The sequence below is a fragment of the Rhinichthys klamathensis genome, unplaced genomic scaffold (assembly GCF_029890125.1).
Source record: "Rhinichthys klamathensis goyatoka isolate OS25496 unplaced genomic scaffold, OSU_Roscu_1.1 h1tg000118l_1, whole genome shotgun sequence".
Taxonomy (NCBI): Eukaryota; Metazoa; Chordata; class Actinopteri; order Cypriniformes; family Leuciscidae; genus Rhinichthys; species Rhinichthys klamathensis.
Window position 1 is genome coordinate 127,778 of NW_026606655.1, and position 12,354 is coordinate 140,131.

The 12,354-nt window shown below is 40.2% G+C and overlaps 1 protein-coding gene across 1 annotated transcript; it reads right to left on the bottom strand.

Moving 5' to 3' along the window:
• Window positions 1-758: 758 nt before the first annotated feature.
• LOC130088372 (cytosolic phospholipase A2 gamma-like) lies at window positions 759-9,550 on the bottom strand. Its single transcript, XM_056255087.1, has 10 exons — window positions 9,525-9,550; window positions 9,246-9,354; window positions 9,014-9,156; window positions 8,541-8,754; window positions 7,796-7,904; window positions 6,683-6,829; window positions 1,955-2,020; window positions 1,190-1,318; window positions 839-985; window positions 759-775 (listed from the first exon to the last, which is right to left on the bottom strand). The coding sequence occupies exons 1-10, from the start codon at window positions 9,548-9,550 to the stop codon at window positions 759-761; spliced, it is 1,107 nt and encodes a 368-aa protein (XP_056111062.1).
• Window positions 9,551-12,354: the final 2,804 nt, after the last annotated feature.

The following is a 12,354-nucleotide window of genomic DNA, read 5'->3' on the forward strand; positions in this document are numbered from 1 at the left end:
TTCTTAAATTCATTAAATATTCTGATATTGTTTTATATTCTGTATAGGTTTTTAGTTGACTATATGCTCATTTGGAGACATGTTTCATGAAAGATTCTTCAGATTTAAAGTACATCATTGGATGTCTAAAGGTTTTGCTGTGGCATCAGTCTGTTAAAACCATTTTTGTTGCCCTAGTAAAAAAACCTATACCAAAATATATTTAAAATACATTTATTTCATACTACGGATACTTTAAATCCATTAACATTTTCATTGACATATCACTTAATACTTACTAATATAAAATATAATTCAACTTTATTTGGAGTATTTCTTTATTTCTCACTGCACATTTCTTAATATAATGCCTAAAATGTATTTTAATATCATTATTCATAAAGATTGTATGATTGCTGTATAATATCAGTTTTAAATGCATGATATTTAAAGTGTACTTAAAGTACTTGCAATTGTTCCACTTTAGCAAATATAAAAATAAAATATACTTAAGTATATCTTCAGCTGGACCTCAGCACTATTAAAGTGCATTAAGTACAAAATTAGTTGTTCCAGTTTAGCAGACTTTAAGTATACCAGTTTGGTATTCCAAAAGTACAATTGCAGGGTATTTTTATTAAGCAAATACATATGTAAATGTATTTATAGTATACTTAGCACAAAGCAATGTATTTCAAATACATTTTAGTATGTTTGTTTTTCACTAAGATGATGCTATTGGAAGCTTTATGGATTCTTAGAGTAAAGCACATTTTGGTTCATGCATTAATCTTGGCTAGAAAATCAAAAATGAACTACATTATACAAATCAACACATTGTAAAGACAGTTCAACCTACCAAGCTGCCAGAAACTGAACCAACGACTCAATTGATTGCACACATCCACAGTTAATTGTTCGATATACTGTTTTGCATTATCTGTTTTAGCGGTTTTCAAAAGCTCTCTTTCAAACATCATCACCTCATGTTTGCCTCCAAAGATCTCTGTGAAAAGAGGAGAACATGATTGAGTTCTTTTAATCTGATGCAGGTTTGTGTATCTTGTGTTCATTAGAGTTTGTGTTGGCCATAACAGATGTTTTTGCATATTACTGTTTCATCAATTAGTTTGTAGTTTATTTTACGGTTTAAATGTTGCTGAAAGGGTATTAAAGATACATTTTCTAGCACACTTTAGTTTATTCTTACCGCTCATCTCTGTTCTGATGGATTCTTCAAGATCAGACGGATCTTTGCCATCCAAAACCAAGAGATTCATGTCCACGAGATTCATGAGCACCTGGTAACATTCGTCTATGGAAGGGGAGTCTGGATCTTCTGAAGATAACACACCTTGAACAAACATGAACACAGGGCAAAATGTCTTGAATATCAATAGATTTCCATCCCCAAATTTATGACATTCAGTTATCAGGTGTTTTCAGGTGATAATCATCATTATAGCTAACTTTTATTTTTCATCATTAAAGAGGTTAACTTTTTATTCCTCAGCAGGTAGCATGAACAGAACAGTAGACACAAAAGAATAATAATACGTTTTATTTATCCCAAGCTCAAGGTCGCTGTACAAGAAGATAACAAAAACAGCATTAAGCATTAGTATGCATCACATAGTACATATTCATACAATAGGTTTTTAGTTGAGTATATAGTAGAAGTAGAGGAAGAGAATTCCAGAGTTTCAGAACCACAGCACTGAATGATCTACCACCCACACCACAAAAGATAAATCCACTTGTCAATAAATAAAAGCTGTAATAAATGCTTTACCTCCTCTCATTTCCATACACATCATTTTTGTTTTTGATTTAAAAGGTATGAAATGGCAGATTTTAGATGTTAAGTTGTTTAGGATCTCTGGGGGGGGAATCAAATAGAAATAAGGTTCACATGATAATGAAATGACTCTCAGCTTTAGAAAGAACTGAATCTTCAGAACAAATGAAGTTGCACCTCCTATTTTTTGCCAGAGGAATTTACGGATCTCTTCTCCATCAGCTAAAGCGCTGCCACACAGAGCTGCAGAAAACACATTCAAGTTTAAAAGTGTTTACAATAAACAAAAACGTATCATTTTTAAAATAAAATGCGTAATACAAACAGTCTGATTTAGGCTCTTACTGTTGAGCAAAAATTATCTTTCCTTTAAATCACTGTGTAATGAGAAGGTTTATGTTGAAAAACAGCACCTCGGTGTGTTGGTGAAATTGCTTTTTTAATGATTGTTCAGCATTTCTAATTTTAAAGCTTTATATTTCAGTTTTGACAGACCTGGGCTCGAATTTATTAAGCTTCTCAAAGTGCCATTTTAGTCTTAAGCGCTGAGGATACATGAAATTTACATCTTTCAAACTTAAGTATAAAAGCAAGTTATTTCTTAAAGCTATGAATCCCTCTTAAGGTCTTAAGCTTGCACACTGAGTCCGAAATTTTCGGATGCGTTTTTTCGCTCTGAAAAAATAGTGGCTCTGAATTGTCAAAAGACCATTCAAAATGTTTGCTACGGATGCAAAAAACGCAGAAAACTGAACTCGATCCGAATTTTTTATGACGGATGAAAGTTTCGGAGGCAGTGTGCAATGACCTTTACTTTTCCAGTTATTTAAGACAGCTCGAGAGGTCTCTCAAGTGGTTAGGAGTGTCCAGTAAGGGCTTGTGATGGCAGGAGACAGAGACGTGCGTAAATCTTTCAGTAGAGGAAGAATGTTTTTGAAATGTTTGACGACGAGCAGTTCATCAAACCGTATCGTTTGGACAGAGCAGGAATCATCTTTGTCAGCGCTGGTTAATGTTGGGCTGAACTTGCCTTTTATAACAAGTTTCTGCTGTTCAACTAATTCAGCAAGCGGTTGCACTTCTTCCTCCCAATTCAGTTTTCTTTTGGAATCAACAGTGGCTGATTATATCATAAAATCTAGGCTATATCAGTTAACAGCACACCAGTTTAAAATTTGTAATTAAGACATGGTGGAAAACGTCTCAGGTTACGACTGTAACCTATGTTCCCTGAGAACAGGGAACGAGACACTGCGTCTAGCGCTATGGGGAACGCCTTCGCATGAACCGGTGTCTGAAACGCTTGTCTAATCACGGCAATCCTATTGGCCTATGACAGGCTATGACATCATCACTAGTGCGACCCGGAAGTATATAAGGGGAGCCTGGAGAACAAGTCAACAGCTTATCGTCTTCAGGGACAGTTCAGCAGGCATCCCCGAGGCATGGCGACGAGACGCAGTGTCTCGTTCCCTGTTCTCAGGGAACATAGGTTACAGTCGTAACCTGAGACGTTCCCTTTCGAAGGGAACTCGAATTGCGTCAAGCGCTATGGGTAACGAGATACCCACGCTGCCATGCTGAGGGGAGTGCATGCCAAATTATGGCTGTGACAAAAACGTCAGAAACCGGCAGTTTCACTGAAATGCCAAAAACACTCCCCCTTCGGGTCACATACAGGCTTTCAGTGACAGTATTCCCTACGGCCACTGCCCAAGCTGTAAGCCTTTAAAGAGGCCTCCGATACAATGGAGGCCTACCAAGGCCGCTCAAAGGCTCTGGAACCAACAACTTCCGTGGAAGGGGTTCCTTTAAGGGAATATGGCCAGGGGCTCCAAGGAGTCCCGTCCAGTCACTTTCTGAGGGGGATATGAAATCAACCCCACCTGCCACCAGGGAGGCTGACCTGGTCTAATTAATGACCTAGTCTTGCCAACAACCTGTCTGTTTCCTGAACAGAGTCTCTACATATTTTCCCTCACCTGTGGAGGCATCCGTTAGGGAGAACTGCAGATAGTGGTAGTAAGCACTCACAGACCGGATCATATAGACGGGCATCCTGGAGAGTAGAACTCAGCATAGTGCTTTCTAACCCTTGCGAACGAGGGGAGTAACTCTACCCAATCCTGGATTTACACAGTGCTTCACGCCATGTGGGGGCTGGGCACTCTTCAATGAACCCTAATAGGGGAGTGCCTCCAGCTCTAAGGTTTACATTGCCAACAGGTAGTGTACTCAGCAGAAGTGCTTTCGACCCATTAAGCAAGGGGAGTACAATCTTACACTACCGGACTATTGAGGAGGCCTACTTTAAGGCCTACAGCTCCGATAGTCACGGGTGTCAGCCCGGCATTGCTTGTTCTTTTAAACAGCATCTCTAACACATTTGCCTAACTTAGTGGAGGCATCCGATAGGGAGGAATGCAGATCGTGGCAGTAAGCACTCACAGACCGGATCATAGAGACGGGCATCCTGGAGAGTAGAACTCAGCATAGCGCTTTCTAACCCTTGCAAATGAGGGGAGTGACTCTACTCTATCCTTGATCTACACAGTGCTTCAGAGCCCTGTGGAGGCTGGGCACTCTGAAGGGACCCTAATAAGGGGAGCGCCTCCAGCTCTAAGATTTACGTTGCCAACAGGTAGTGTACTCAGCAGAAGTGCTATCGACCCTTTAAAGTAAGGGGAGTACAACTGGAGAGTAGGACTCAGCATAGCTCTTTCTAACCCTTGCAAATGAGGGGAGTGACTCTACTCGATCCTTGATCTACACAGTGCATCAGAGCCTTGTGGAGGCTGGGTACTCTGAAAGGGACCCTAATAAGGGGAGCGCCTCCAGCTCTAAGATTTACATTGGCAGAGGCACAGGAAGTGTACTCAGCAGAAGTGGAGGAAGGGGAGTACAATCTTATGCTACCGGACTATCGGGGAGGCCTACTGAAAGGCCTACAGCTTCAAAAGTCACGGGCGTCAGCCCAGGCAGTGCTTCGGCTCTAAGGGAGCGTACTCAACCATCCCAGGTGGGAGAGAATAGCCAATCTGTCTCTACCTGAGCCTGGGTGGTGAAGGGTGATATCAAACGAGCTATGGGTAGCTAAGTACTCTAATAAAGACCCTAACAAGGGGAGTACCATCAGCATGACCCTAAGGAATGTATCAGGGTCAAGGCCAATTATCTTTTATTTCTTATCAGGACAGATTTACATTCTCTACTAAACCCAAGGAAATGGAGGCCACAATAAGTGGCCAACAACATTATAATAATAATAAACTTTATTTTATATAGCGCCTTTAAAAAGCATCTCAAAGCGCTTCACAAGAATAGAAACATGATCAAACATACAATTAAACAAACAATGCATTACTGACAAAAAATTTTGAACAATTATGTGAAAGCTACCCTAAACAAATATGTTTTAAGGGATGATTTAAAAACACTAAGGGATTTGGCTTCCCTAATCTCAGCAGGCAGGGAATTCCAAAGTTTTGGAGCATTCGACGAAAAGGCCCTATCACCCATGGATTTTAGTCGGGTATGCGGAACAATTAAAAGGCCAGCTTCCGAAGAGCGGAGATCACATGCTGGTGTGTAAGGGGTTAAAAGTTCAGCAAGATAATGAGGTGTCAGTCCATGCAAAGCCTTATAGGTAAGCATTAGGATTTTAAAATCAACACGGAATCTGACAGGGAGCCAGTGTAAAGATTCCAGTACAGGAGTAATATGATCCCTTGTCCTGTTTCCAGACAGAATTCGAGCCGCAGAATTTTGTACCAACTGTAGTTTGTTAAGGGTAGCTTTTGAGACCCCGGCCAACAAAGCATTACAGTAATCAATGCGAGAAAATACAAAGATGTTAATTAGCTTTTCAGCCACAGGGAGTGTCAACATGGGAGGCAATTTGGCTATATATTTTAGATGAAAAAATGAGAGCAGCATAGACATTCAACCTTATGACTTGGATTATTTATTCAAGGGGCTCAGTGGAAAAAACTCCTTTTCGCACATGTAATAACAGGAAAGAAGTGTACTTTGTTTGCTGGTCATTTGTTGTTGTTGTTGTTGTTTTTTCTCCTCTGTTTTTAAATATTGTTATATACTTTCTTTTCTTTTCCAAGTTCGAAATAAAGATATCAAATCAAATCAAAATCCTTTTTCAAATTTAAAGGCTAGCTGGATAACTTGCTACCATACTGAGCTCTAAAAGGCAGAGGCCTGAGCATACTGCTTCTTACTTTCTAGAGAGAAAAAGGCCTGGCAACGCCCATGAGATATCTGCATGGGAGGCTTTGAAGATAGCCTGCTACCTATGCTGCTATCTACCCTATAACACCACTAGCATCTTACGCCCAATGCAAAGGCGGGCCTTGGCTAGACAACTCTTGTAGTAAGAGGAGGCCAGTACTAGGAGCTACTAGATTTACCGGAATAATTCATTCCGATGACTCTAGCTCTAAGGAGCCTACACTCAGATACTGAGAGGCTCTAGGCGAGAATGCTTGCAAACCGCCATCAATTTCCTAGTTACTAAGCCTAAGCCAGAAATCGAGGCGATGTCGTCATCCAAAATCCCGTTTGTAGCACAGCAGTGTGTTGTGAATTATCTCTAAGACTGACACTTAAGATTTAGTCCTACACTTAAATTACGACTGAGATGCTGGATAACTAACTTTTAGAAGCAGCTCTGAGCCAAGAATTGTTTTACTCATAAGTCAATTCTTAGCACTGTTCTTGTGAGTAATTCTCAGAGGCTTGATAAATGAGACCCCTGATCCCCAGATCAATCCCAGATACTATTGATCTGTTTTATACGATTCTCTAATTCAGGTCAATGAATAAAGGAGAATCAAGAGAATGTAGGTTGATATTATAAATGTGAATAAACTCTCCTGTCACAGAGTGTGTTACCTTGCAGGTACAGCATGTCAATCTCAGGCTGGTTCTTGTCCTTGATCTTACGGCCATTTTCAAACTTGCTGCCAAAGTTGGATGTTTCCACAAACGCTCCAGTGAGGGAATAACCTGCTTCATATGGAGTGAACTCAAACCAGGGGTCTGCAGACAGAAACACATCCATATAACAGCTGACACAAACACATTATGGGCCCTATTTTAACGATCTGAAACGCAAGTGTCAAGCGCAAAGCGCAAGTAACTTTGTGGGCGTATCCCGGGCGCTGTTGCTATTTTACCGGCGGGATAAATGACTGTTGCGCTCGACGCAAATCTAAAAAGGGTTGGTCTGAAGTAGCTTCATTATTCATAGGTGTGGTTTGGGCGTAACGTGAAATAAACCAATAAGAGCGTCATCTCACATTCCCTTTAAGAGCATGATGAAAGAGGTGCACTTGTTCCATGGCGCAATACTATTATAACGGCGCATTTACCAGCGCGCTTCAGAATCGGTTCACAGCCGAGGAGATCGATGTTCTCGTCAGGGCCGTAAAAGACAGAGAAGTGACATTGGGGATGGGACAAACCCACCCAAATTAGCTTCGGTTAAACATGCATATAATAATTTGGGTAAATGTGTAAGGTTTATGCATATTTTTCCCATCGTCATGGACACAACAATAATTTCCCTCGTGTTTTAATATTTTTCCTTATAATAATGTATCATTTGCAAAAAGGAAAATCCATCTGTGTAGATGAGAGAATCATCTACAGTGTATGCGCGTTGTTCATTCTGTATTATGGCCAAGCATGCGCGCTTAAAATAGCATCTGAATGTACGTGCAACACGCCACTGACTAGGTTTTTTCTGGTCAGTGGCGCAATTGTTTTCTGGAACTGCAAAATTGCACCAGGGAATGTTTGCGCCGGAACACGCCTTCTTTTTTGTGCTGAACCGCCCAGGGAGCTCAAGTTCAGTCCCTAGTTTGCCGGCGTGCGTCTGTGGAGGGAAAAGTCCGCTTTGCGCGGGTGCAAAATACAAATGATTCATGCGTCGGTGTACAAAGTCAATTGCGCTGAGTGCAAGATAGGGCCCTAACTCTGTCTGTCTTACATACTAACACAGACCTCCATCTTTGCTCTGTTTGCTCTGTTTGCATTGCTTGTCGATCACTGTGTAAATGGGAAACGGGTCTTTGTGTCGGTCTCGCTGATCTGAGAGTGTGTGTTCGTCTATCTGAAGAGAAAAAAATTCTGCAGCTGTTAGTATTTACAGTATTATGTTGGTACATGTAGGAGAGACTGGGACAATTTATTCAGTCACAATCAACCTCAAGTGAAAAACACCTTGAGTATCTTTTGAATAAGAACCAGTACTTAATGGAATATACGTATAGTATCTAAAAAATAAGTAGTAGCATGAAAAAAAGAGACTAGTAGGCTTAAATGATTGAATGTTAAGACGGCTTGCCATACTCACAGTCTCTAGAGTTACTCTTGAGATCAGGGGAGTGAGGTTTACACACACAGCTCTCACTGGCCTACAACAGTTAGGAATCGCTTATAAATTTCAGATTTTCAATATGGTCTCAGACTTTTGACTTCACTTCTATATTTTATTTTACTACTACTATGGAAGTCCATGGGGTCCATCAACCAAATGGTTTTTTTACAGTCTATGGTTAGGACCCGACTCTGAAGTAGGAGTCAAATTAGTTCCTCCAAAAGTAGTTCCTAGAACTGAAATCGTGAAAAATAAGAGGAAACTATGAAAAGGTTCCTCTGGTGTGAAAGCCCCTAATGAGGACAGAATTTACAACTGTTCCTTTAAGATCATACATCATTGAGTGTTGTATTATGAATAGTTAAAGACCTCTTTCACATAATCCGTGACGACCATCGCTGCCCAGACATCAGTCAAGCTGAATAGATTTGTGTCTTTTCTTGGGTCTGTATAATCTTTCTTCAGTTTGGCAAAAGCATCTCCCCAGCTGACTGCAGGACCGCTGAGTCTCTGGATGATCTTGTCTTTCACAGTCTCTAGTTTGGTGGACCAGTCTGACTCCTGATATAAGGAGGCCATGCACCTTCAGAAGAACAACATATGCTCTCATTTATGACATTCAGTCTGTGTGTGTGTGTGTGTGTGTGTGTGTGTGTGTGACTGAGTGTGAGAGAGAGAGAGAGTGTGTGTGTGTGTGTGTGTGTGTGTGTGTGTGTGTGTGTGTGTGTGTGTGTGTGTGTGTGTGTGTGTGTGTGTGTGTGTGTGTGTGTGTGTGTGTGTGTGTGTGTGTGTGTGTGTGTGTGTGTGTGTGTGTGTGTGTGTGTGTGTGTGTGTGTGTGTACCAGGTGGATCCAGAGACTCCGCTCAGATAAAGCACACAGTCCAGAAGACCTGTTTTCTGGAGTTGATCCAGGGATCCCAGCAAACCCACCATGGCTCTTTGTCCTCCTCCAGATCCCAGTAATGCAATGTTTGGCACTTTGTTCTGAAATGCAGATTGATTTAGCAAACAATTGATGTTCATCAGATACAACACAGTTTATAAATATCCAGTCAGATAAACTATAATATTACCTCACTGCAGGGTATCTTAAGTTTCTTCAGGCTTTGCTGAACATCATTTCTCCTTCTGGCTACAAACTCCTTCTCGTTCTTATTGAGAGAGTGTTCGATTCTCACTTCACTGCAGCGACACACACACCAGTACTGAATTTATACAGCCGTTTCATACATTTTAGAAAAGTTATTGTCAGAATTATCCAGTTTGTAGACATTAATCGTGATGCAATACGGTATTTATATACTGTATAATGAAGCGCACAGATTTAATCATAGGAGTCTGAGCAGAATTACCTTTCCTGCGGTTTTGATCCTTCCATCTATAAAACAAAAGAGTCAAACATTAAAGTTAAAATCTATAATTCCAAAACTAATAGGGACATTTTTTTGAAAATCTTGACAGTTCTTTTGATAAAAATTAGTCATACCTCAAATGTCGATTATAATGCCACAGTTTTTTTTTAAATGCAAGTTGGCAACTTTAAACTAAAAACTTACTTTAAAACATACTCACTGTTCTTGTATAGTCTTGTAAAATTGTAAGGCTTCAGTAATCAGCACAGCAGCCGTCGACTCTCAGATCAGACAGAAGAGGCTCTTATAGGACTATATAGCATCGTGGGAGGTGGAAGTAATAAAAAAAACTAGTAAAACTCGGAGAACAGAAAAACTTTTCCATGTAATTTCGTTGTATGTGTGCTTGGGGTTTAGGGTGGGGTTTACATACAATGTCTAAATGCATAGAGAAAAGCTAATACGTGTTTGAACGATATGGAGGGTGTTAAGGGGTAAACAGATAGTTTTCAAATCACAAACCCATTCAAATCAGAAACAGACCAAATAAAAAATTAAATACCCAAGCAAAAATACCTTTTTGCCTGGTTTTTATGTGTTGTGGGGACATTACCCCTGCATCTCTAAACTATAGAGAGTGTGTGTGTTTTAGGTGTGTTTTACAATCTTTCTTACACACTTATCCAAACTCATATCACTGCACTCAAAACAACTAACACAGTGATCTGAACACTTTGTAATTGTCCTGAACAGATTGTAAGTTATCAATATTTTCATACAAATTACAAATCATATGCATAATTTTTTTGCATTTCAAAGCATTGCATACAAAATTCTCAAATGTGTTCACAACCGTTCACACAGCCAAACAAACTCCTTTTATTGATTTTGCAAAAATCCATCCCATCTGAGGACTTGGAGTCTTTAGGTGTGTTGGACTTGATACACCTTTTAATAAAGAACTGATGAGTTGAATCAGGTGAGTTTGATTATGGAGACATCTAAAATGTGCAGTCGGTTGTTCTAGCATATACAAGTGAATGGTTATGGTTCAACAGTGTATTTGATTTCCTAGCCAATTAAAAGCAAGAGATAAGAAAAAATTAAAACCTGTCAGTTAGACAAAGTTCAGAAAAAACTGGTATTAAACTTGACATTTCTGTTCCCCTCACTTCTGAAATGTGACAGTTAGGCACAATAGTTTATTTTCTAAAAGTACAGGTTCAAACCTGCCCAAATAGTTGAAGAAACTATTCTACAGAATAAACTGTAATTTGATACCACTCCCTTCTTCAGTATCAGCTAGAATTCTCTTTAAATGGGTCTGTTATTACAAAGAATTACATTCTGGAAAACTGTACAGATGTACAGAAGAAAAGTTGTGGAGTAGAGAAAGGAAACTTCAAAACATATAAACCAGGGTTGTTATAGTTAAATCTGCAGTCCGTAGCTTTTTTTGGTTAAAAAAGATCCGAAACTCTCTGTTTGCTGTAGCTCGATTCTAAACGGTAAGCTTGTAATAATGTTTTTAACTCCAGTGGTACTGGTGGATTTCCACGGGAAATTCGAGCATGTCTTTGCTTCATTACGTCACATCTGTAAACATAAAGTCACATAAAGTCACATCTGTACACATAAAGTCACATCTGTACACATAAAGTCACATCTGTACACATAAAGTCACATCTGTACACATAAAGTCACATCTGTACACATAGTCACATCTGTACACATAAAGTCACATAAAGTCACATCTGTACACATATTGATTAATGCTTCGCGGCAGCGGTCGCGGCGGCCCTCGTGTGAAGCCCTCATCGTGTGAAGACCGAAGAGTGTAAAGACCAGCGACTCTACCTGTGCGACTCCACCGAGCAAGGACACCGACAAGGCACTTGAGTATTATCTTTTTGTTGTTTCCTTTCTCTACTACACAACTTTTCTTCTGATCTTTCTGGGTTTGAGCTCTCTTACACTATGTGTTTTCAAATTCCTACTATTACTAACATACGTAAATCAAAGGTCACGGAGGCAGTACAATCCTAACAACCTGCGATCCCTTCCAGTGTCTTCTAGTACTTTATTTTCTTTTCCTATTGGTCTCTGGAATTGCCAGTCCGCTGTAAACAAAGCTGATTTCATTACATCTATTTCTAATCATTCAGGTCTAAGCCTATTGGCCCTGACTGAGACCTGGATCAGACCAGAGGACACTACCACACCTGCTGCCCTCTCCACTAACTTCACTTTCTCACACACCCCTCGCCTGACCGGAAGGGGTGGAGGTACTGGTCTACTCATCTCAAATGATTGGAAATTTGATCCTTTACTACCTCTGTGTGACAACAGCTCATTTGAATCGCATTCAATTACCATCACTAGTCCTATAAAAATCCATTTTGTAGTTATCTATCGTTCCCCGGGTCAGCTTGGCAGTTTCTTGGAGGAGTTTCTTTTTTCCACTTTAACATCCTGCTTGGACAACTTCTGTCCCCTTTCTTCCAGGCCAGCCCGCACCACACCCCCTCCCCCTGGCTATCTGATGTTCTCCGTGAACATCGTTCTAAACTCAGGGGTGCAGTGAGGAAGTGGCGCAAATCAAAAGATCCTACTGACCTTGGTCTTTATCAATCCCTCCTCTCTTCCTTCTCTGCTAGTATCTCTACTGCTAAAATGACTTACTATCACAACAAAATTAACAATTCTTCTGACTCTCGCATGCTTTTCAAAACCTTCTCCTCTCTTCTCAACCCTCCTCCTCCTCCTCCTTCATCAACCCTAACAGCTGACGATTTTGCCACATTCTTCATAAATAAAACAACCACCATCA